At 36.5% G+C, this 25,131-nt stretch overlaps 1 protein-coding gene across 2 annotated transcripts in view; it reads right to left on the reverse strand.

Annotated features, from left to right (window-relative positions):
- Positions 1-18,066: 18,066 nt before the first annotated feature.
- PGR (progesterone receptor) overlaps positions 18,067-25,131 on the reverse strand; it is a 36,029-nt gene continuing 28,964 nt past the window's right edge. Inside the window, exons 7-8 of one of the 2 annotated variants that reach the window (XM_085309015.1) lie at positions 20,856-21,013; positions 18,067-18,609 (exon numbers count right to left, since the gene is read on the reverse strand). In XM_085309015.1, the coding sequence (XP_085165141.1) occupies positions 18,454-18,609; positions 20,856-21,013 (314 nt within the window). In that variant the 3' untranslated portion in view covers positions 18,067-18,453. Of the gene's footprint in view, positions 18,610-20,855; positions 21,014-25,131 lie in introns of those variants that run through there. The other variant, XM_085309014.1, reaches the window with a different exon arrangement.

Here is a 25,131-nt window from a genome sequence, read left to right on the forward strand (position 1 = left end):
CCCCAGCCCTTTCCTGGCTTTTTATGAGGGCATTTATCTCTACAAGAAGCTGTAAAATGAACTGGAAAGTTGTTTAAAGTAACTGGGTGCCTGCAAACTGGAATGAAGGAGAGAGCAGCACCAGAATTTGCCTAATGATGATCAGATCTGACCAGAAATCTCTTCTATTAATAGCAGAAGATCGGAAATACATGTAACATTTAAATGAAGATAAAATATTTGGATAGTGCCGTATCAGAAACTCAGCTTATCCAAACCAATTTAGTTCAGAGTATTTATATACCATTGTTTAAGAAAGTCAGATTCACTCTACAAGCAAAGGTTGTGCTTAATTTTTAAATTATCCTTACTACTAAATTATCCTTACTAAAAAAATGCAGAAGTTTTATCAAAAAAGCACTGTGGAACTCGCAGTAGATGACACATTGTAATGGCTGTTTGTCTTGTGAAAAAAAATGTCTGTACCTACAACTTATGTAATTAACCATGTCTTTTTCTTTGTTAAACTTTTTGGTACATGTTGTAGCACAGCAGGAGTCAAACTAATAGTATGAAGGACTGATATAGTGTATGATAAATATGTAAAATATATTAATATTTTATATCACTCTTTATTAATACTGATTAAGGTGGAGAATTATTTTAGTGTAATTTCTATGAGTTCAGTATTAAAATGTTCGTGCCATATTTTGGCATTTAGAGTACTATGTAAAAAAACTCCTAAATTAAACCATAGCTATCACTTATGTCCCTAGCTAATCTATAAAGTTCATTGTTAGATTATTTCTGGAAAAATGATGCACAGAATTGCTGACCAGCACTAATCTATGATAGTAGTAGTAATTTATTGTCTTTTTTATATATTTTCTGGTGATAATCTCTATTCTATGCCTGTAATTGGATTCATTTTAATATGTCTTTAGGAAAGAAATATTAGGAAGAGAGAGAGTTGCAAAATTCAGCAGTTCAGAACAATAATTACAGCAACGAAAGGGCTTTATAATATGAGAGGAATTTGATTTCTTTGTTACATGTGTGCACTGGCCTATTTTCTACTTAATAAGATTGCATCAGAGTAAGTAATGAATCCAAAAAGCACATTGTTCTTCATACTGTTTTTCCTAATGCTGCAGTGTGTGCAGCTCTGGAATGAGTGGCAAGAAGAGCGCGACCCCTGTGGGTGTGTGTCCTACAGATTGGGCTAGATCTTCCCCATTGATGGAAACTCTCAGAGCGCTAGAGAAGTCGGAGAGAGACGTCTGGCAAWTTGTAGTGGGAGTTTGCTGGCCAAAAGCCCCGATAGAGTAAATTGAATATTCTGTCTATGGGAARAGATGTGATATGGCTTGGCATTGTGTTTTCTTCAGCAGAGTGCTCGAAGTGGATCGCTCCATTAAAAAGAGATCAAGCTGTAGACAAAGTTCAGTGTTACTCTTTGTGGTCATGCAGCCCCGAGTGCTGCTGCTTCTCCTGTCCTTCCAGCTACCACTCATGCAAAAGCTAGACTATTGATCAGGCTGTGTCAGAAGAGGTTGGGAGGTCTGTTTTTGCATAGGATTTTGTACGGGCTTTGGGAGTTTGCTCTGTTTTATTGTAAAAAGGTGCTTGGTATCCAAACAGCTACTAGTACAATGTTGCATTTCAACAATTATCACCGAGGACAATAGCATTGTTTCTGTTGTCCTGTATGTGRCACTATTTAATAAGCCATTGGATTATCCTTGTTATTTTAAATATAGACAACGGTGCTTCAGCTCTTGGATGTCTCAGTTGAAAGCTCATCTACAACAGTTTTTTGCAAGTGTATCAGGAATTGTCGTTAGTGTTCTGGCACTGGCAGTAAAGATTTCAGAATGATCTCAGCACTGCAAGAGTTTCTACTAAAGCAAAGGGCAAAGCAACTGAACACATAGGTAGTTTCAATTTACAATCATATTTATGACAATTTTGGAGGTATTAGAGTTTATAAGGGTTACTTTAGATACTATAGGGTATTTTAATAGGAAAGTATGTTCAATCAATAACAAAAATATATATATTTAATAAAGTACTACTAAATTATCTTACTGAACTCTTTGTTTATTTTGTAGTGTGGTTTCAATAATTATCTGCACTCTGTATATATCTACATGTAAATAACTGTCATGATATGCATAAGCTGACTTGCAGACATACTTTTATGTTTTACTTTACACTGTATTTCAGAAATCTGAAAAATGTTTTTAAAAATAAAAAAGCCTTTTGACACCTACTGGTTTCTGTATTGTTTTTAAACTTGGACTCTGATTCAGCCTTTTTTTGGTTTGTTTTCAAATAACAACAAATAATGCTTCTTTTATCCCTATCTGAATTTTTCAAGGTCTAACGTTTATGAAGTTTCATTCATGAAGATGCTTTATATACAGGACGATTTAGTAAGTTGTTCCTACCATTTAGTAATGGGCATGTGTATAAATACTAGAAAATACTATGTCATCTGCTGTCTTGATCAGATGGAAGTCTCCAAAGACTTCTGAGGAAAAGAAAGTGACAGTTTTACGTGTTGTGCACCAAAGCAGCACAGGACTAGTGCAATATCAGAACAACACTGATGTGGTCTTTGCCTGTAAAAACTTGCAGGTGAGTAGATCACTGGAGGCAGCTGACAGTATGGTGATCCGATTCCAGCAATACTGCCTGTAAGTGAAGTTGTTCTGCAATTACTGTGCCTCTCTATCACAGTTTCTCCAAAACTTTTGGCCTCAAGAGACTTGCAGCTGTTGGGCCCTCAGGGGCCTTTGAGGTCCTGCAGTTTTTCTAGGCTGTAGAAAATGAGTTATTTCTGTTGTCACTTTTGCCTGAGTCAGGCAGAGCTTTGTTGCTGATCTTCCTTCTGAAGGGACTCTCCAGAAACCCGAGAGGCTTGAAAAACTTGAGTTTTATTAGGGTATTAACTAAGACAGCTATTTTTCTTAAACTATGAGGACTCAAAAATTTCTGAGGAAGATCAAACAAAAAAAAATGACTTTCCTAAGTCCTTCCCCACCCACGTGGATAGTGCAGTAGACTCTACTGCATCCTCAGGGCACTTCCCTCTTGCAGCATAGGCTGGGCTCCTCCTGCCCCACGCACCAGCTCCCCTGCCCTGCAAGGCTCCTGCCTGCCCGACCTGCGCTCACCCCACCACCACCTCCTCACCCTGCACCTCACCCGGGAGCCTTCACAGAAGGACATAGACGTCACTGAGAACAAAAAGGAGAAGAAGACATGGTCATAAATAAAATGAGTTAGTTGTGGTAGCAGAACAAGAGCTAGATTAAGAAACAAATTTCTTCATTGTGTTACTTTCAAACAACGAATAAATCTCACTTCACGCCTCTCCCCCCATAAAGTTTTTAGAGGTTACCTACCCATCGGACAAAATGTTAAGGAGTCAGCATAGTTCACTGATCTGTTTATGTAGATTTAGCTGTAAGATGCATCTCTCACAATACTCAAATACAATAGATTCAGCTAAGCATCTGATTTGGGAGTTTGTTGGTTTGGTTGTTTGCTTATTTTTATCAGACTTACTCCTTTTCCAGTTTATCTGCTGTGTTTGCTACCACAAAATGGTGTTGGATTTTCCATTACACTTCCATCTAACAAGGGCAGAGAATAGAAAATGATGGCCAATTTATATTTGCAGCACAGGTAAGCTTCCCTCCATTAAAACTCTTGCCAAGTAAATAATTTCAAATTAATGGGATCAAGATGAAATAGGTTTGAAAATTTCTTGTCTTACTGTTTGATAAATTTCATAATTTTCAAGTATAAACTTAAAAATAACAACTGTGATTAAAATACTTTGCACTAGAAATAAAGAAAAAGTAATGATAAAATGGTGATTTTCCACAGTGGGGACATCTTAAAGAAGTACAACTTCAAGCAAGTTGAGGGAAAATTACTGAAAATTTGAGCCTGTTTCTGTTGAAATACAGACCTCAAGTTTCAGATTCCWGAGCATTTCCCCAAAGTCAAGAAGTCTGGAAGTCTGGGATCCCAAGTAACCTGAGATYGAACAAGTGAGAGGTGAATGATAAGGAATTACAATCAGGATTCATATCTGAGTCTGGGTAACTCAGAACCCACTATAAAAAAGACCCACCTTTTTCTATACTCACTTAAAAYGAGGGATATGTATGCTGGGTCCTTAAATCCACTGTGAGCTCAGCCAGCAGTTAGTCTAGTGGAAGTGGGGTGTKATGTAAACCTCTGGGCATCAGCACAAGGACCCACTGTTATTACTGTTATTAAATGCTGGGGCCATACAGCTTCATATCTGTACTTTGAAAGTTTTAAAATGCTCTCTAAGAAAGTACGAACAGAAGCAGCAACGAGGCCATGCCAGCTACTGAATTTGCAAGCTGAAAGTAAGCGTGAAAAGTAAARCTATTTGGTAGAAAGGAGTTAGAAGAGCTGGAAGGAAGGGAAGGTGAGCTGTGATGGCTCAGATCCAGGTTCCGACCCCTCTGTGCCGTTTGAGACAGCTGGGAAAGGCAGTGCTGCGTGCCTAGGGCTGGATGGAGCTGCCCCGGGCTTGGAAGCGCCGTTCTGGGCAGCCGGGACACAGGGTGGATCTGCCTGGCGGTAGGCAAGGGCTGTGAAATGGTGATTGTAAGTGAACAGGTAACCTAGCCTTGCAGCTTATGGATGCTAAACACGTACGTCGTTAAGTTCTTAGTGTTCTGTGCTGTATGGGGCCAGGGAGAAAAAAAAGAAGTTTGAGCTCAAAGGAAGGAGCTGTGCTGGTGAAGCTGCGTTTTGCGGTATTAGTTCTGCTAGAGAAGTCGGAGAAGGAGAGGCTGTAAGTGAGGTACTAAATGACTTGCAACATTTTGCCCTTAACTTGAAAGTTGCTTAACTACATCAGAAGTAGTGTGTAGCTATTATGAAATAACCTGTGGCTTAGAGGAAACGCCTGTGACTACCCTGTCACGGATTTATTCCCACAACACTCCCTAGCGCCATGTGGATTTTCAGCAGTGAGGTAGCACTGGGAGCAGCACTGGCAGCTGAGTGCAATTGCCAGATCACCAGACTGCCCTATTGCCCTCTCATGTTGGCACGCTGAAGTACATCTGTCAGCCTACATCTGTGCCCGTGGTGGACTATACTGTGACAGTGTAGTCTGGGGGGTGTACTAACAGCTTATTTCACCATTGCTCGTATTAACGACTGAAAGCATAAGTGATAAGAGCTGTCATGGATTCCTGGATCTGCAAATTTGTGGAACGGGCATAAAGGGAAATGAAGAGTTAACTCTGCTGATCTGGGAAGGTTGGTTCATAGATAATTGGAAAGTGGTAACATGCACTTTGATCGCTGGCAAAATGAAAGATAGATATCAGGTTTTAAGTTCAAAATCTGAAATAAAATTTCTGTTACAGCTTTCTGCCCTTCCCTGTTGGGGTTCAGACTCCTTGGCTTTCAGTGCAAGAGTGACTATAGCCCAAGACTAGTTTTGAGGCCTAAACTAAGCCCTAAAAGAGTTCTCATTATTTTCCCAATGTCTGTAAGGCCGTTACTTAGCATTATAGAAAAGCCAAGATTTTTCTCTATTTCTGAGAAGCAGATATGCTGGCTTGTGATATGTTGACATTTCCTGAATATTTAGATATAAAAAAACAGCACAACATTCCCATAATATCACCAAAATGACAACTCCCATGCAATGAGACACTATCTGTGTTTCTTMTGGAAGGGTATCATCACTGGTTGCATGAAGACACCTCATACTTCATGATCCTCATTTATCTACAAAAATGGATTTCCTGGTATGCAGGTTAGAGGTACTTACTGTATTGGTTGCTAAGCCTATGATTTGTTCTATTGATCAGTTGAGTTGTGGAATAGTTGTCATACAAAGCATAAGCACTCAAGCGACCCACAGCTGTGTGAAACATCTGCACATTTGGCCTAGGTCAGGCATGGAAGCCTGGCTCGGCAGCTGCCTCTTGAGGAGCAAGGCTGGCTGTGCCCTCTGCTAGCAATGAGAAGAAATTTCAGGAAACAGTGTAGAGAGAGAGATTCAGGAAGTCCAAGGAAAGGGTGTAGAGGTAGAGAAAGCTGGCTGCAAAGTTGAGGTCCCAGTTGTGAATGTTCTCACATGAGCTGAGCATGATCCGTTACTTCAAAACCTAGCTTCCTTTTTAATATGAAGTCTATTCTTATTAAACATGGTAACTAAGGTATCTGCACTTTCAACTTTTTAAAGTTTATTTCACATTTATAAAGGTATTTCTGTGTAATTTGGATTAATCACTGATATAGAAAGAAAGTATTGAAGTATATTTTTGACTTCTTTTGCAATGGTTGGATGGTTTTCTATTGTATTTATGGCAACAAGCTCAAAAGCAGAACTAACCTAGAGCAAGTACCTTTGCCAAAGATCATAGTGTGCTTTTTTAATGTAAACATGCAAGGATTCATGGGAGCATTCAGTGACCTCCACAGCCAGCACAGAAAGGAGTCTTAATTCACTTGAAAGTACTTTGGTAATTGGAGTACATCCTTCTGCCAGTATAATTGAGGAGCTGATTAGCTAGACTTAGCATGGGTATATTTCATTTGAAATTACTGTTAATGGCTCTGGAGTGCCCTTATAAGGGATTAGAGTTCAGTCTGAATGAGAAATACTAGCAATTTGTTTTTGTTGATGGTCATTGCCTTTGTCTTCTTACAAGAAACACTTTCAAAGGGAAATATGTGGCTTATCTTGATTGTGGATATTTTCAAAATGAGATTTGAAATTCCATGTTTTAACATTATGACAACAATAAACTCCATCCCCATCAGTGACTAACTGGCCTTGAGGAAAGGTTCGGCAAGGGCCTCTGCGTTGCAGCGCTAATTGCTGTGCTGCTGCRGGGAGGAACAGGGACAAGCAGAGTGCCCAGCACTTGCTGGCTTGTGGAACTAGCGCTCAGCGCCCGGCACGCCTCCACGCAGCAGACGGTCAGGTAGGAGCCAGAAGACTCCAACCAGTGTCATCTTGCGGCTTGCAGGACTATCACCTACAGTCCAAACTTGACCATATGTGCATGCCATTGCTAGAGAAATTGAAGTGTAGCCTGTACTAAGATGTGGGTGGCTATGCAGTGTAAAGGCCATGAGAAAACCTTTAAAGGACAATTCACAAACCAAGGCGGAAGAAAAATAAGAAACCTGATCTTGATAGATCTATACAGTGTTCCTCCAGATAAATTAATTGGTGTACAGGATACAGCTGGTTCCCAGAATGAAATACATGGTATTTGCAAGGATTTCACAAGAAGATAGTAAAGATAGGATTTTAGTGTATCATCTGAACTGTGAAACTGAGCACAAAGCAATCGAAACTGAGGCTGTGAAAGCTGTGACCACTGCCAGTCCTGAATGACTACAGAACAAACAYGACCTCTGTCAGCAAGGAAATTCCATGTATAAAGGCGAAATACATCAAGACCTTTCTGGTAGTATTCTCCAGGGGTATCTGAAAAGGAAGCAGGTGGATAGCAGAAAACCTCAGAGCAGTTTAGTGAAAATAAATTTTTATGCAAAAGTATGCATGATGCAAAAGTATCCTTACATAAAACCACGATTTAAAAATCATCATTTTATTTCCTTTGTTATTGCTGCTGTTTGAGGGATCCTTATGTTTGCCCATGAAAAACAYTGTTTCTATACTGTTATTATGGAAAATTGTGTCTGCCTTGGATGAGAAAATTTTAGTATTCTGCATAATTTCCTGAGTCCTCTTTATTGGCTCAGTATGAGCTATCTAATCAGGCCTTCTCTTGATAAATTTGCAGTAAATGCCATCCCAACATTTCACTCAACTTCCAGTTGGAACATGTAATGCAGTTATTTCAGGAGATCTGAAATACCTTATTAGTATATAGTTCAGTGAATAGAAAACAAGAAAGCACAATTATTTTACCTTCAGAGCAATACATAGATATCTCAGAAAAAATGAAGTTCTACAAAGAGGTTCATGTTCCACTACTGCTGATGCCCTTCCTTAAGAATTTTTTTTTCTCATCAATGTTTAAAGTATCATTTGAAATAATTCATGACAAAATGAACTGAGAAGCCAAGTGTCCAGGTATCTACTAGTGCCTTAGCTAGAAAAACTTGGGTGAATGTTGATGCCTTTTTAAATTAATGTGATTACCTTAGCAGCTTGTTAATTGAGATGTACATAAACACTGTGATAAAGCAACATTCTTTCTATTCCCTCTAAACAAAAACTATCCAACAAATTTAGTCTCCTGCATGCAAGAGGAACAAACACTGATCTTCAGCTTTTCACAATTTCCAAGTCACTCATTCCTGTCAACATTTTTTCTTTAAGGTAGGTTACATCTGAGTTCTATAAAAAACAGCACAAAAGAAAATTGTACTGCCCCGACTTAGGACAGTGGAATTTTGTCTTGAGTCACCTCAGCCTTAGTGCAGTTGGTTGCTATCATCATCTCCATTGCCTCAGCTTCTTCCTTATTGACCTATCAAAAAGGAAATCATGGTTTCATCCAAATTACTGCTTGGTAGGATACCTGATACCTCATGTTTCTTTCACCTAGATAATCACAGAATAGCAGGGCTCTCTTTACTGAGAAGATGTGAGTGGTAGATTGTTATTCTATGAACTTATTAATATGATGAAGTGAATGTACACCTGCACTGGGTAGAGATGAGTTAATCTCCACAGTAGCYACATCATTACAGAATCTGAAATGTGATAATGAAAAAGATCTCATTTAGTTAAAGGTTAAAGCAAAAGCTTCTACCTCAAATTGTTTAAACAGCTCATTTCAAATAATGAGTAAAATTCTTTTATTCTTTTACACCCTYCCATTACTGCTTCTGCTAAAAAAACAAGACCCCCAAACCATTTTTGAGTGAGAGAGACAGGCATTCAGATTGAAACTGGATATAACATATAGATACAAAGCGGTCGTTCCAGTCAATTTGGAGGAATATCAGTGCATAAGAGATGACTGAGGACTAAATAAAGATAGCAATACAAGTGTCCTTAATTGGATGCCTATTTAAGTAAGACTAGGATCTTAAACTTTGACATCTTTTAGTTCTTCAGTGTCTCAAAAACTCTTAATTTTTTTCCTCTGTGTTATAACTGTTAATWAGACTTCCCATTGTGATGGGATTTATACATATTTTGTTGCACAGACCAAAAGCCTTTTGCTGTTGTTTAATGGTGCATGGACTGTTTTGTCTAACTAAATTAATTTGGAAAAAGTCACCTATGTGGTAAATCATAGCCCTTTGAAACTGTTTATGGTGTGCACACRGATTACTGATAATATTGAGATCAATTCACAAGAATGAGGGTGTTTAGAAATGCAACTTAAACATCACTTTCAAGATGTACTGTATTAGCTGGAAATAATGCAGAAAAATATCATTGTTGCTGTTGGCATGGTCAATGCTGCTGTGAGAGCAGGTTAACATTACAGCGCTGCCTGAGCAAGGGCTGACTTCTCCCACCCAGATCAAAACTATCAGTGTGCCCCTAAATTGAGAGGGTTTAAACTGAGAAAGTTGGTCCCTCCCTTTCAGAGAAAAAGCATAGAGCCACACAGCAATTCTGCTGACAGTCAGTGCTGCTGGCTGGCCAAAGGCTCCATCCTTGCCCATTGCACAGGCTGTTGGAGAAGGCTGGAGAGCAGAAAGGGGAAAGGCTAAGGCAAGGATCACCTGAATGCTCAAGTCAATAAAAGCCTGAGGAGATAATCCCTACTGAGGAAACCACAGAAAGGTTGTGCTGGTCCTAGTCAGTGGGCCATCGTGTGCAGGCATTTGGAAAAATATCCTACTGCTCAGTGCCAGGAGGCTGTGTGGAGGATGAGCTCCTCCAGTGCTTCCTATCTGAGACCTTGGCAAGCCCATCCGACAGTGTCTGCCCCTGATTGCAGAGGTTCCAGTCAGCAGTATGGACACAGCACATAAACTCACTGACAGCTTCTGTAACGTGTATGTTCTGCATATGGAAAACTTCCTCTTAAAACTTTGGTATAATATATATAAAAATATTTATAACATATATAAAAATAAATCATTACATAGACTGCTTTGCTCATTTTACTTGCATCTGAATGCTTCTAGATAATATCATAAATATTACCATTGTGCATACAGTTATCACAGTTATCACAGACCATTTTTCTTTTTTTCTTTTTTGAACTAGATTTTTTCCTTGAGATGTACTATTGCAGAAGATCAGGAATGCACTGTGCCTTTTTTTTTTTTTTTTTTTAATGCAATTTTGCAACTTTTATTAAAATCACTACCATCCATATAAGCATTTTCAGTTTTTGAGTTTTGTAGAAGGTTTGAATTCAAAACAAAAGATAAATAATTCCCTATCCCCACGTAGTTTTAAATTCAATAAATAAGCTATGTCTGTTATCTCTGGCCTTGAGCTGCCAAAGTAATGACAGTGAAGATAACCTCTACAGCTGCTGCACCATAAAAGCACTGCAAGCACCAGAGGCTCCTACCACGAGAAGCAACCAGGTACAAACTGACATGATGCTAGTGATTGAAAACATGGCCAATTACAGCATGGTGCTATGTTGTGGCGTCTCTTTACTTTCCAATCTAGCTGTAACTGAAGACTTAAACACTTCCCGTACTACTACAAAGTAAGCACATTTCTAATTTATTGGACATGACACAACRTAGCTAGACAACACCTTTACAAAAATACTTGAAAGCTATTTCAGACTTACAAATATATAGATGCAAGTTCCTCTTCACTGGAAAATACAGAAATCTTATACAAGTCTTTTCTTATATATAAAAATAACAGCAATAGACTGTAAATTATGTCCATCACACTCTAGATTGCTAAATATAGAGAAATACTAACATCAGTCCAAAGTTGTCTCAGTTAAATATTAATATCTGGCTTTCTACAGAATTTTCCATCTAGGATCACAAAACCTTTACCAAGTGCTAACGCATTGCACCCCAAGTAATCCACGTGAAAGAAAGCATGCATATATGTGTGTGTAGGTAGGGGGAAGGGGAAGCATTTTACAAATATGGGAATTGAGACACAGCATTTTTGAGATATTCAGAACATGAAAGAAATCCTGTATTGCAAGAGTTCCTCACCTTATTTTTATCCCCTAGATTGTGCTTCTTCTGTACAACATAGCTTTTCTTTGAATTAACAGCCATCTTCGGTGAAGGCTTTAGTGTACTTTAAATGAGTCTTCCAAAATAGTATTTGCAATCTTGTTTTTTTAATATGTTTTGCTTATGCTTGCTTATACAACTTTGTAATAGACACATGATCTGTATTACTAAGCTTGAGAAAGGCTATGAGTTCCTGTCTTCAAGTAAAATATAAGTTGAATGTAACCATCACTATAAATTACAGGTATTAGCAAACACAATGACAATGCTTTTGTGTAAAACTGGTGTAAGAAGTGAATTGGACTGCAGGCAGTGTAACTACATTGAACAATGACTTTGGGATACAAAACTTCCAATTACATTTTTAACTGTAAAGCCTTTTAATTCTTAGAAATYCCTTGGCTAACCCATAGTGTACAATGATGATAGTCCAAAAAAGATTCAATTAGCATCCATTGTGCATAATGCCATCATGATAGAACAAAACTGAACTGTTTGGTGCTTCCATAGCCCAGCTACCTGGGCATTTTAGGTAATGGTAAATGATGGAAAAAAAAATCTTTTAACAGTTTCTACTATCATGTTTCGTCTATTTAATAGTGCATAATTTTTAGCAAGTGTGTTGTACTTTGCTTATAAAAGAATATATTAATGCTTAACAGCAAAGTAATTCCACATTTTTTTTATCGAAAATGTTGCTGGGATCTTGGAAAATAGTATGGAGCATATCTTTCTTCTACTGAGAGGTCTTTCCCACTGTTCTGAAGATCTTGTACCAGACTGTGCATATGACATCTCCCAAAAGACATCCAACGAAAGGACAGTTCATATGGACTACTATCCACYAGTCTCTGCTTTACTGAAAGTTTAAGTCATGATTCTAACTTCCTCTGAGCTGTACATGAAAATTCATTTCAGTGAAAGTGCATTTGATCCATTATATTGCACAAATAAAACTATGATAGTGAGATTTTTATAATATGTATTTATTTCTATAAAGAATGGGACATATGGACTAGCATTGAGGCCTTCCACAAAAAAAATCATTATCTCTTAAAACTGCTTGAACTGTATATAGAGATGCCATTGTAACTACATCTGTGTGTGTGCACACGCGTACACACGCCTGTGTGTTTCTGTATACGTGCCTGCATGTGTGTGATATTAAAATCATTATTTCAACTTTCATGCTCAGTGTTTTTCAACTGCCAGAAAAAGCACTGTGTGAACCACTACTATTCATTACGATGGCTTTAACCTTACATTTAGATATGCCTGGTAACAACTGCAATCAACTGCCTTTTAAATAGATTTGTCCATTTGGGGCAATTTATAAAATTTAGATGTATGGTTTTCAAGTAGCATGTTAAGACTTAGAAAACTTCCTTGGAGCTTACYTTTTTTGCAAAGAGATTAGAGATGCTATTAAATTTCAGTACAGTAGCAGCCTTAGGCAGTATTTAAAATGCAATAGAGTTGTATACTCCTTTGAAACAAATTTCCTTTCAAAATTGTACTGATAACAATACTGCAACCTAAGAATTTCATTTTTTTCCCGTGAATCTAATATTCTAAGTAGCATTTACACACTTTCTGAACATATGCTGCCATGTCCATGTTCATTTGGTGCTTTGCTTATTCAGTCAAATTTCACAGAGCCACAATGGACCTGCTTGAATAAATCAAATTTCTTGGAAGACAGCTATGATGAGAACATTGCTCTCAACTGGATGATATTTTAGATCAGAGTGACAGGTTGGACGTAGAACAACAATATAGGGTATGAAGTGTAAAAGTATCTTTATCTAGTTTATGAAAAACAGGCATATGTGGAAAATGCATGTGCAGTATGCACATTGATTGACTTACGGTACTGACCATAAAAGTCTCACCTGTATAATACAAAGGCCTCTGTACTGGTCTGCTCAGTTTTCTCAGAGCTGATGGCAAAAAAACTAATTGTGCCACTGGATATTTTTCATCTGGCATCTTGTTTGAAAGTATACTGCTGTGGAGTTCACTGATGGGGAGTTCTGGATTTCTGGAAAACTCTCTTTTTCCTCAATATAGCAAAAAGATTTTACTACTAAACTGGTTGGGTRGATATTTAAACTGAGCTGTGGGAAAAACGCAATAGAGTGAGACGATTTAAATGACATCGTGAGAACTTCCTCACTGATATGCTTGAATGCTAAATTGGAGGAACCATTGTACCTGTAGAGGTGAAAGGGTAATTTAGTTTTCTTTCCCAGAAAAACATGATCTATGGCTAAAAGACTTACGATGCTATTTTTATAATGAGCACAACTCACACCAGCAAGAAGCTGAAATGTTGCCAATTTTAAATGACRATCTAAACCTAAATGAAAGTTTACTACTCTTTGATATTCTTTATATTCTTTAAATCTTGAACAGAGTACTGCAGGTCTGATTTGGAAAGAAAATGCCAGAATATAGGCAAAACAAATACATCAAGGGAACAGCACTTCTCATGCACTTAAAGCTATGTAAAAGATGGAATAGGGAATTCAGTTCTGATGGCATCGGTACCTTCTGAGGAATGTTTTCCTCAAACAAACAATTGAACAGCTAAAATTTTAACTAAATCATCTTTTTTAACTAAGTCATYTTTTACTTTCGTGCTTCTGTTCAAGCATCTGAAAATCTATACTATCATTCTGTATACAAATAACGTCAATATAATAAATTAATAGCATATTTATCTGAAAAAAATCATAAATTTTAAAATACAAAACACCTAAAAATAGCATTTTTTCTTCTTTTTAATCTTCCAAGAGGGAAAAGAGAATTAAATTAAAAACAAACCTGCTGTTCAACAGTCAGGTCATCATGACACAGAGCAGCACAAAACAGTAAATCTAGCAATGCTGACAATCTAACCTGGCAGTATATACAAAGGCTTTTGAGCCATGGAAAGTTGGGAAGGCTTTGGATATTGGCTCTGTGGCTGCAAGCTGATTTATCCGAAGGAAAGAAAGGTCAGCCTGCCACCAATGGCATGTGAGACAACAAATGCTTATTTGGAGTTGCAGAGCTGAAAGGAGGGAGCGGCAGCCCATTGCTCTCCTGTTCTAGCAATAAGCTAACCTTATGTTTGTGCAGGTAGGAGAGGATGGGAGGAAAGGATCCCTATAGATATTATGATTTATGCTACTAATATGCCACTGATAATACAAAGATTTGTTTTTAGATAGAATACAGTAAAGCAGCTGAGCTTCCCAATAAAACCAAATTATTGGCAGATGTTCTGTCACACACACACACAAAAAAGCTTTTAGATTAGTTCCAACTTTAAAAAACCCTTAAGTTTAATCACTATGATTTGTTGTAATGCCTGCAGGCTTGATGCTTGCTCTTTGACTCTGCTTTGTGGAAGCAAAATCTCTTTCTCTTAGCCACCTTGTTCAATTGCATTATATACTCATTGAGAGAGATTTATTTCCACAACTTAAAAAAAAAAGAGAGAGAGAGAGAACTAAAGCACCAAGGCATTGACCATTCAGAAAATACAAACTGATTTCTCATCTTCTTATTTTACATATAACACTAGAAAATAAAACTGCAGTGCAGCTGAAGGAACAGCTGGAGACCAGAAATATCTAAGCTTCAGTTTATTATATGCTCACATAACAAAACTGTTCCAAGCCTCCACAAAATCAATTGAAAGATTCCCAGACTACATTTCCTTAGGTCATGGAACAGCTGTTAACAACCAACATCCTCCCTTCCCAAATGAATGTCAGAAATGTTGATCCAGCTGAGATCTTTGAAAACGTGAGTTATGTGTTTGACCTTTTGAATTTCTTTGCCCACAGCAGGTATGACAGTCAGGCAACTCCAGGCCATGCGTGAATGAGTAGGCCAAACTGCCGGTGCTGGAAGTTTCTCATTCTCTGTCCTGCATTGCTACAGTTTTCCAATTCTAAACACAGCTGGGGCTGCTCCAGCCAAACAGTTTTTAACTTTCAAAACAATCTTTAAAAACTATAAATACTTTTGGACATGTCATGCATCTAAAAGCTGAATAACAACAGTAGAGATCAAAGAAAGAAGTTGAAAACTTTGTGGTTTTGTTTGTTTGTTTCACTTAAATATTAGCAGAAGGCAACACCGAAGGCCTTGGGTCAAAAAGGCATGAATTGTACAGAATATGAGAGGCTTAGCTTCAGGCAGATCTTGCATAATTTAGCATAAGAATTAACAACTTCGAGTGTCCTGTCAGAAAAATGAAATTATGCCTACAATCGGCAGAAGATAGCAAGCATTCTACACAGACAACAGGTCTAATACCTTTATAAAAGTAATCAGGCACATCCCAAATGCCAGAGAACAAAAACTCTTTTTGTCCACCGAAACCTCTTACTACTAGTACACAAAATGCAACATGAGAAGATGCAGCCTTTTTATACCTAGTTCAATAGATACAAAAGCATTAGAAGTTGTTTATTTAGACCTATTTGTAAACTTCAGGTTAAAAACCATCTTCATCCTGAAACAAATACAAATGCAGAGAAATACAGAAAAATGAAAAACCTTACAGTCTAAAATACTCCTAAACTAGTTTGCTGATAATTCTCTGGATACGGCTACAGTGTTGCAAAATCAGAGCATATGAAATTTCTGCAGGACAAGAAAAACAATCTTGTATTTTGATTACTGTTAAGGATAGCAGTATAATCTGTAGAAAATGTTGGTACCAAAACAGAGACTGAAAGCAGTTTTACTACTGGGCTCAAAGCTGGAAGATCTCAAATTAAGACAGTTTTGTCTAACTTTAGACAACCTAATAATGAATACAGGATTTTCAAAAGATATAGCAGCCACATTTAGCCAAACACCTCCTGAAAGTCTTGTGCAGTGCATTATTTATCATGATCACGATGCTCTGGGAATTTTTTCAGAGAGATAAAGATCTTCAAGAAACAGAATTTGCTATTCATTTGCTATTTATTCCCCAAAGATGCCTCATCTTTCTTTTGGATGATGCCTTTGAGACAAATATACAGTATTTCAGAGTAAGCTGCCATATTTATGGGACATGGTGACATGGCAGACACTTGGAACAAATTTTAGGAATTGAGTAAAAGGCAGATGTAGGCTGACCTAGGGCATTCTTGAGGCAAGCATACTGACTGTTCCCTTTTCTAATTTCAGAATTAGGATGTCAAGGAGTAATTTTTAGTGTGGGAAGTTTCTGTTACAGGTTAATATAAACAGAAATGTCTGTTTATTGACTGGTAAATCATATGACAATGTTTAACTTACTGGAGAACGCATGAAAATATTTTTGTTATACAAAAGCTGGATGACTGAAATGAGCTATTTTTCAAACTGAGCTCCAGAATTACTGAATGTAAATACAAATAAAAATCAAGAAACTAAAGTCTCATTATTCAGAAATAAAGAATTCTGTGTAATTTATTAAAACATAAGTGCTTTAAATATCAAAGTTAAAAGTCAGACTGTACTGAAAAAAGGTTGTCTCTCGGCAGTTAAAAATTATGAACCTAGTCCACTAACAAGAAAGTCTGGTTATGCCATTTTACCTAGGGATGTTTGTTTTCCCCAGCTCTAGTGGGTTTTATGCTGCCATGAGAGATGCTGAAATGTGTTTCCCATTTGCAACAGCTTTTTCCTGAATAGTTTAGGAAATAATAAATAACAAAGATATCTTTAGATCTACCTTTTAAATGGTAATTCTCAGAATTTTTTCTTTAAAGAATCAGACCATAATCTTTATAAACAAATAAAATCACTTAAACTTGTAATGAGGTCCACTCTGATTTAATGGGGAATATTGAACTTCTGTCCAACGGGTCTGCAGTTCTATCAAGTTACATGCGATTGTCGTGATGGATGTATCCAATATGTAAAGGGAGAAGAGCCATAATGTGTGGCTAACAAGTACCTCAGTGTGACTCATTATCTACGCCGCTACAGAACTTCAGTACCGTTTGTAGTGACTGGCAAAAATGTCTCATGTTGTAATAGCCTTATAAATTCTTTGTGGAGTGTATCCATTCCCCTTTTGTTTGAATACATCTACAATTTAGTGCTTCAAATCTATGAGCTGTTTTATACTCATCCCTAAGGCAAGAACATCACAACATTATCATTCTTCAGTCAAATATTTCATTTCCATGGTAAAATATGACATTCTCCTTGAACATATACAGCTAATTTAGTTCAATTCCTCTTTTACAGTTACCCAAACTATAATAGCATGCCTTTAAAGCATAAAATATTTAACTCTACAAAATGGTAATAAAATGAGCCTGGTATATCAAGAACATTGCAGTCATATTTTCCATTTCTTTTTGTGTTCAATCTCTCTATAATTTGATGTTAATGGTTGGTTGAGTATTCAACATTAAGATTCAAAACACTGAAATTAAGAGTTGTACTCTCTGAAAACACTTCTATTTAAAGCTTCTGAAATGCAGAATTTTAGAGTTGACAAATTTAAGAGTATAGCTAAGTGATTTAGCTTTAGCAAATACTAAACTTTAAAGGAAAATAACACAAACTAAAGCTGAGTGGGTTTGAATACACATTTTTTCTGGTGCAGCATATGTGGACATTTTCATAAGCTTTCCAATTTTTGAAGAAGAACTGCACTGAATGGTGCAGGAAACTGCACACTGAATTCAGAGTTCCAGTGCAGTATGAGCATAGGTAAGAATATGAATGTATGTTTTGTTGCTAGCACTTTAGTTACTCACGAAGATACTGCAGTGACATCTACTTAAATCTGGACTGCTTATTTTGAAATGATATTTCTGTGAGGCAGATTACTAAGTAAAAAGTGAAATATCCATGAGAAAATGTGGGCAGTATATATTTTGATTTCTTCAAAATCTTTAGCATTACACACATGCCCACAGGTACCCATGCACATAATGTATTAAAAAGTTTACACCATGTCATATAAGAAATTTGAAAGTGTATAATATGTAAGAAAAATGTGTAAGATATCTGTTCTTAGAAATCTGAAAGCTCTTTTCATTATCTTTTGTATGCATATCTAAAGAGCAATCTAGCCAAGTTTACAAAACATTCTAATGACTGTTGTGATTTCTGCAGTAAAAGGAATCAGGAACTCATAATATGTACATCAAACTTACATGGTTGTGTATGTTACAAGTATAAAGCAATAGGTAGGGCAAGTATGACAAATATACTGAAGTCCTGACATTGTAAAATCTTGACCAAAATAAACAAACAAAAAAATGACCCAGAAATCATCTCTATGATAAGAGAAAAGACATTTCACTTTTTGTGAAAGAGAAGAGGTTTCACCATCCCTGCTAGAATCTTGGGTAGCTGTGCAGCAATCACCTCTGACATCATCTCGGGGAATTCAACACTTAGTGCACGGGACTGGAGAAATGTGTTGAGACAGAAGAGATGGAGCTGTTTCACTAGCTGGATTTAATAAAATACAAACATGATAAATCAGGCTAACAGTAATGTAGTCAGACAAACTTGCTGTTCATCACTTACACATCCCTCAGCTTATATCATTATACATCTATCTGTCATTCCTTGAATCAATAATGAGGGTACTCAGCATTCCCTATCAAAAGATCATGGCAAAAACCATAAATATAGCTAAAGGACACATGACTTCTAAAAAAGGAGTGGCTCACTAATGTCATTAGAAAGTATTATCATCTTCATTAATGACACGCAACATGAACAATAGTACTTACTAAACAACTACTGACTCTTTTATTTTATGTTGATGTCCAACATATCTTGGTGGTATATTTACTGCATGCTATTCAGATACCACTTTGAGGGCAGAATTTATTATTTCCTTGCGAACTTTTCCATGGTTCTGATTATGATCATATCTGGGTATGTCACAAACATTTGACTTCACAGGCCCCTACCCTTTCAAAGCAACTGTTTAATAAAATTCATTCTTTCACCTTTTCTATCTTCTTTAACTGAGAAGTTTCAAGTTTATAGCAGTTTTTCTTTTACACTTGTGTCAAAGGTCATCTATTTCTTAATAGAAACAGTTACCCTAGACCATAACACTATGTAGTTCCTCCTAGCTTATCTTTTCCTTGCATCTCCCATCTCTGTCAGCCTGAGCTGGAACAGGGACTTGAGCTAAGATACTGTACGTCCCAAACACTACGCTAACCATCACTCTGCTTCGTATTTTGCACAAGTCTCACTCACTTGCTCCATTGAGACTATTTTGTCTAATTATTTGAAATGAAGAAATTTACTCCACAGCCCAGTACTCAAGAGTTCCCCTCTGGATGCTGTGAAACTCAGACTGCAAATTCTTACTACAAGTGAGGTGGGAAGACCTTTTATGCCAAGAAAGATACACTCAAACAGGCTCCCTGAGCACAGGGCTACTATGAGTAATAGACTGGCCAAGACTTGTTTTTGCAAGTATAAGATGACTGACTGAACTCCAACTGCAGGGAAGGGTTTGGCACTGACAGTCCCAAGTGAAGACTGGAGTCTGACTACCATTAAATACTTAAAGTTAAGCTCCTTCTCCCATTCAGTATTTTCTATCATCTACCTTAGAATGTAAGCATGCTTTTCTTACTTGTGCTGTTATCTGAGAAGGTATAATACCCAAACTAATATGATTTCTGCAGATGGCAGAAGTTTGTGTAGTGGATCAAAGGATTCCAAACTGCTTAGTGAAGCACATAATTGTCACTATTGCTACCTCTCCTAACTCCAATAAATAGGATCTTCAGGTTATTAAGTTTTTTTTTGCCTAAAAAAGGAGGAATTAGTGATAATAAAAGGTTTTAGATGAATATCTATTTGTTCACAAAGAATGAAAATTAAATGCAGATTCAGTGAATGCAAAAGAATGCACACAAGTAAAGACACCATCTTTCCCTGAGATTCTAAGCTCCCCTCAGCCATCACAGAACTCAAAAGGAGTTGACCTAGACTGTCTTAAAGTATTCCTCAAGTACTTACTAGAATTGTCATGTGTTGCCCTATATCTCTGCTTTTGCTTCTGTTACAGAGATATACAAGCCATTACAAAACAATATTCACATGGATACAGGTTTATACAGAATGTTGTTCATTCCTCAGTTTTAATAAATGTTAAGCCAATAGGATGTATGTTAGAATTTCAGGGATGTGAGAAGGGTTCCATTGCATCTTTTAAAACTTATGAATGTCTATTTCATTATTAGAGCTGTCAAAGATTAGTCACTTCCAGAATACAGAAAAATACTTAAAAATTGCTTATAATATGTATGGACTAGTACTTCAGTTATGGTTGAAAAACAGTCTTGATTGTCCCTCCCTAATTCTTAGTAGCCTGAGTTTAAAGTTTGAATTGCCTACTCTTCGCATTTTTAAAATGTTTTTAAGCATTCACTGACATATATACACACAAATACATCCCTATCAAAAAACATAATTAATAGTAGCAGGCAACATTCAAATGTATTTTTCTCATGTAAGTTAAATCTTGCATACCATAAAATCCTGTATACAATATATATTTATTATTAAATATATAGATATTCACATAGTAAAGGAAAATTCTAGTTACAATAGTTTTACATTTAGCATTGTTGACCAGCCATTTCATCTTTCCATAAATTTACTTTTAAGACTTCTTAGTTCCTTATAACATAAAAAACAGAACAATTAACAAGTAAACTTACGTCATGCATGGAATCCATCAGTTTTGTAAGTTGATAAAAACGTTGTGAATTGGCTACAACGCCTTTTTGGCGCATACCAATTGCCTTCACCAGTTCCCTAATGTAGCTTGTTCTCATCTCATCAAATTGGCTTTGACTTCTTAGACCTTCCAAAGGAACTAAAAAGAAAGTAACACTTGTTTTGCAATTTATTCTGAACACAATGAGAAAGATTTAAAATATAGAATCAGTTTATACTGTACTTTGTGTACTTTATTATTATGTAGCACATACTTCTTCCTGTTAGGCAGTGACTGCAGAAAGAGTGGCACACTATAGTTAAAAGGATTTATCAACAACATTCAGTCAACTATGCTAATTTCTGATGTCTAGAAATAGCCTTAAACTTCAGCTATACCTATATGTTGAATAGAAGAGAGTCAAAAGGACCACTCCTGACCTTAGGAAAAGTGTCACGGATTCACTCATGTTCACAATGCTGAAGGTCAGCCCTCTTTATAGCTGATTTATCTTCAAGAGCTGGATAGTTCAGAATGGAGTAACAGAATGAACTAATTGCTTCTAGTCAGTGTAGATGGTAAGGGATTCAGGGCTCAGGTTTACTGAGGTTTATCTCTTTTATTTAATAGAATAAATGTAGTCTCAGTGTATCAAAGATAGCTTGCTGAAGGTAGGAGGAGAAGCAAATGGCTGAAATTACTCTTAATGGTCAGTTTTGATAACCAAATTGAAGACATGGAGAGAACATCAGGAAATCAATCTCTTAGTGACTTCTAGTGACAGGATCATATCTAATTTTTGATGATAACTGCTAGTAACATTGTAAGGGAAGAGGCATAAGCTACAACCACTACTTTCCTTGATCTGTAGAGAGTAATCCACAAGTCTTATATGTTGTCAAAGGCCCCTAAGAAAATTCGAAAAAATATTCCCATCTTGCAATCAAATCTAAGTACTTGCTTCTTTAGAATAATTATCTATTAAAACATGAGCTTTTTCAAACACACTCTTTTTGAAAGAACTGTTACATTCTTCCTCTTTCCTTTTTGTCTTGTTCATGACATTTCATATTGCAATGTCACATTTGACATTTCATACTGTGGGAGTAAGTAAGGCGAAGGATTTACCTCACCGAACTTTAACCTCTTGCAGTGAAGGCATTTCCATCTGAGCTAGTGACAAGGCTGCTTGTATTTTTAGCAGGGAATATCAGGCAAGTCCAGGGTTCAATGCATGTTAACTGTTTCAGAAGTAGATTTAGGAAGAGATGAATTTCGCTTTACAGATGCATATTTCTCTTCACAGACTTTCAAAGAATCTTCTAAGGACTAGCTCACATAGTCAAATAATAAATCACATACCAGTTAACTTTGATCTTGGTATCTAGTATATCTTCAACCTGATATGAGCCTACAACTAGTAAATTTCATTTGAACCTTTTAAAAAAAGCATTGCTTCACAATGACATTAACAACACTAACATCTAACTTTCAGGTGATTTGTCACTTACTAGAATAAAAAAAAAAAAAAAAAAAAGTGTGTTCTGGCTCTCTGTACAATGCACTATATTGTTAGATTCCCAAGAATGGAATTCATAAAACAGAAGCCACTCAGTTTTGCCAAAAAGGAGACGGCTGCACAGGAGTGGGACTTAAACCTATTCCCTGAAAGAAAATTAAGTAGCAAATCTTATCACGAGAGATGCACTGCTTTCCATTCAGAAATCATATATCCAGTCCTGAAATCAGTTGCCTAAGTCATATCTGGCTGACTGTTCCTCAGACAAAGGTAAGGGGGAAAAGAGATATTTCTTTCAGGTAAACATACAAAAATTATTTTCCCCCATTTTAAGTCCAGAGAGAGCTAACAAAGCAGAAGTTCAAACCTCTACTTTCCTCTGATTTATGCACTAGTCTCTCATTTCCTAAGAGACCAAGAGATGAAACAATCTAGTTTGCCATGGATGGTTCTTCCTCGGGCTCTCCTCAAACAAGTGAAACACTGGAGCAAGGAGGGAGATACACATACCCAGGATAGCGAGTTTATTATAAAGTAGGACAAGTACTGAAGCACACAGCTCAGCTATAGAAGTCAAGTTCTGACCCCCTACTAAACCAAAATTTAAATAAAAAATAAAAATAGAAAATAAAAATTGTGACAGGTTCCATAGAAAGCAGGCTCATCTCAGAACACCTAATATTAGTCCAATTAGTTAGTCTTGTTAATCTGACTTTCAGCAGCTGATAGAGAGAAAATGCGAGGCTAGGTGGAACTTTGGTTTGTCTCATTATGGCCTTGCAAATCCGGACAGGCAAATGAGGGATCTGAATGTGTGCCTGTCATATCTCAGTTGAAGGCCTGAACAGAGGAGAAGAAATAYTCTATTTTGTAGAGAATGCAATGTGTTTAGGAAAGATGAGTGGGGGAAAATTATGACATGGAAAAAGAACAGCTTAGTTTTTAAAACTTAGATGGTTAAAACTTAGAYGGTTCTAGGCATGTCTAACAGCAGAAGTATAGGCATCTACGAAATATTTTTCATAGACAAGTGAGATTCTAATGAAATTTAGGAACCTCCTGGGTTACATTTCCCTTTTTAATTAAGTTAAAAGGTCTCTTCCAGCAATGTATGGTCTGTTTCATTAGAATTCTGCAAAAACATAGGCATAATCAAAGTAAGTTCCACTAAGCCATTCCTCCAAATATACATGAAGAATGCTGATGCCTTTATTCATTGGCAAAAATCCAGCAGAAATCTTATGCAACAAGATTATGCAATTCCTGTAAATTAAAAGTCTGGAAAATGTTAAAGCTAGCATTGGATTTATTATATGCTTATTTTTCTCTTTTGTGGCACAGCTCTGCTTTCTTAAATTATTTTTGAGCTATTCATGTTCTTCCTAGACATGTGTGGCCTTTGCTAGATGAAGCACTATTTAGAACTTTTGATGCACTACTACAACACAGCATATTGCATCTAGTAAATAAGGCATTGTAAAAAGGAAAACATTGCAGAAAATTAAAAAGCTGGTCCACTTTCTGCAAAGATTGATTCTTCTTTCAAGAAAACTCTAAAATTGTCGAAGTGCAATATAACGAAAGAAAGTCTGAGCTACAGCAAACTGAGGGAAAAATGTAAATTTGAAAAGAACATCAAATCTTAGGCTGCATTTCCATTCAGTATTAGAAATGTATTGAAACTGTCATTTAGTTATGTTTAATGCAAACTACTGTTTCTTATAAAAAGTAAAAATTAGTTCACCTAAATAATAAATTAAGACAGAATGAGAGATTAAAATTTGGGACTGGATTTACTGTTAGTATATGAAAGCTTGAAATGGCCATACTTTCACTTTTGAAGAGGATTAGGGTGAATACCATGACTAAAATAATAAAACTCTTAAACAAACACTTTAAAGCAAGAATTAAGTTATATGGGTTTTTGAGTATAGTTTCGTTGAAAATATTATATTTATACAGTACCAAAGTTTACTAAATGTCTCAGCAACCCTGGTTAGGTGTGCTCCTTTTCCCAAAGATCTGACAAATTGTTTTTTTCCTATAAGAGAATAAGTGCAAGAGAGAACAAAAAGCAAAACTCATCAGCATTGACAGAAATATTATTTTTTTAAATTCGTTGCTTATATCCATCATCTTAGAAATTAATTTCTGAGAGGAACGTAGCTGATAAATGCTTGGTAAATACTGTTAAAATGATGCATTCATAATTGAGAGGGAGTGGATCTTTGCAGTATTTTTTGAAAAAAATCCATTATGATTATGAGCTTTGTGAGATTATGGYGGGAAGCTAGAATATCACACATGAATCTTAATTTCACTGAAATGTAAGACCTCTCTCTAATGATCAGATAGACAATGGAGTTCTTTTTGTGAGGAAAAAGAGGYAGAATATAGTTAAAATAAGAATACATTCTAAGGATATGTTCAACACCCAGTAATTCCAACAAAGCAACTGTAGTCATACTAGAGAGGAATTTTGGTCCACATTATTTTTATTGCTTTAGCAGAGTGTATGCATTTTGCTATTATTTCAATATTTTTTATATTTATATGAGCTAATGTTACATTCTGTTGCTGACTGATATTTTAAGCATGAGCTTATGCGAAGACCAGCCAAGAACAGCTTAAGAAGGAATGAATTTTAGTTCTTTATCTTTTACTGAAACTTTGCCCAACCAAGAAATAGGTTTTGCAAGAGTCACGTCTCAGCTCCCAGTCAGTAGGTACGTAGAGAACCAAACCTCACCATTCTTAC

The sequence above is a fragment of the Rhea americana genome, unplaced genomic scaffold (genome assembly GCF_003343005.1).
Source record: "Rhea americana isolate MKP2758 unplaced genomic scaffold, rheAme1 scaffold_29, whole genome shotgun sequence".
NCBI classification, from domain to species: Eukaryota; Metazoa; Chordata; class Aves; order Rheiformes; family Rheidae; genus Rhea; species Rhea americana.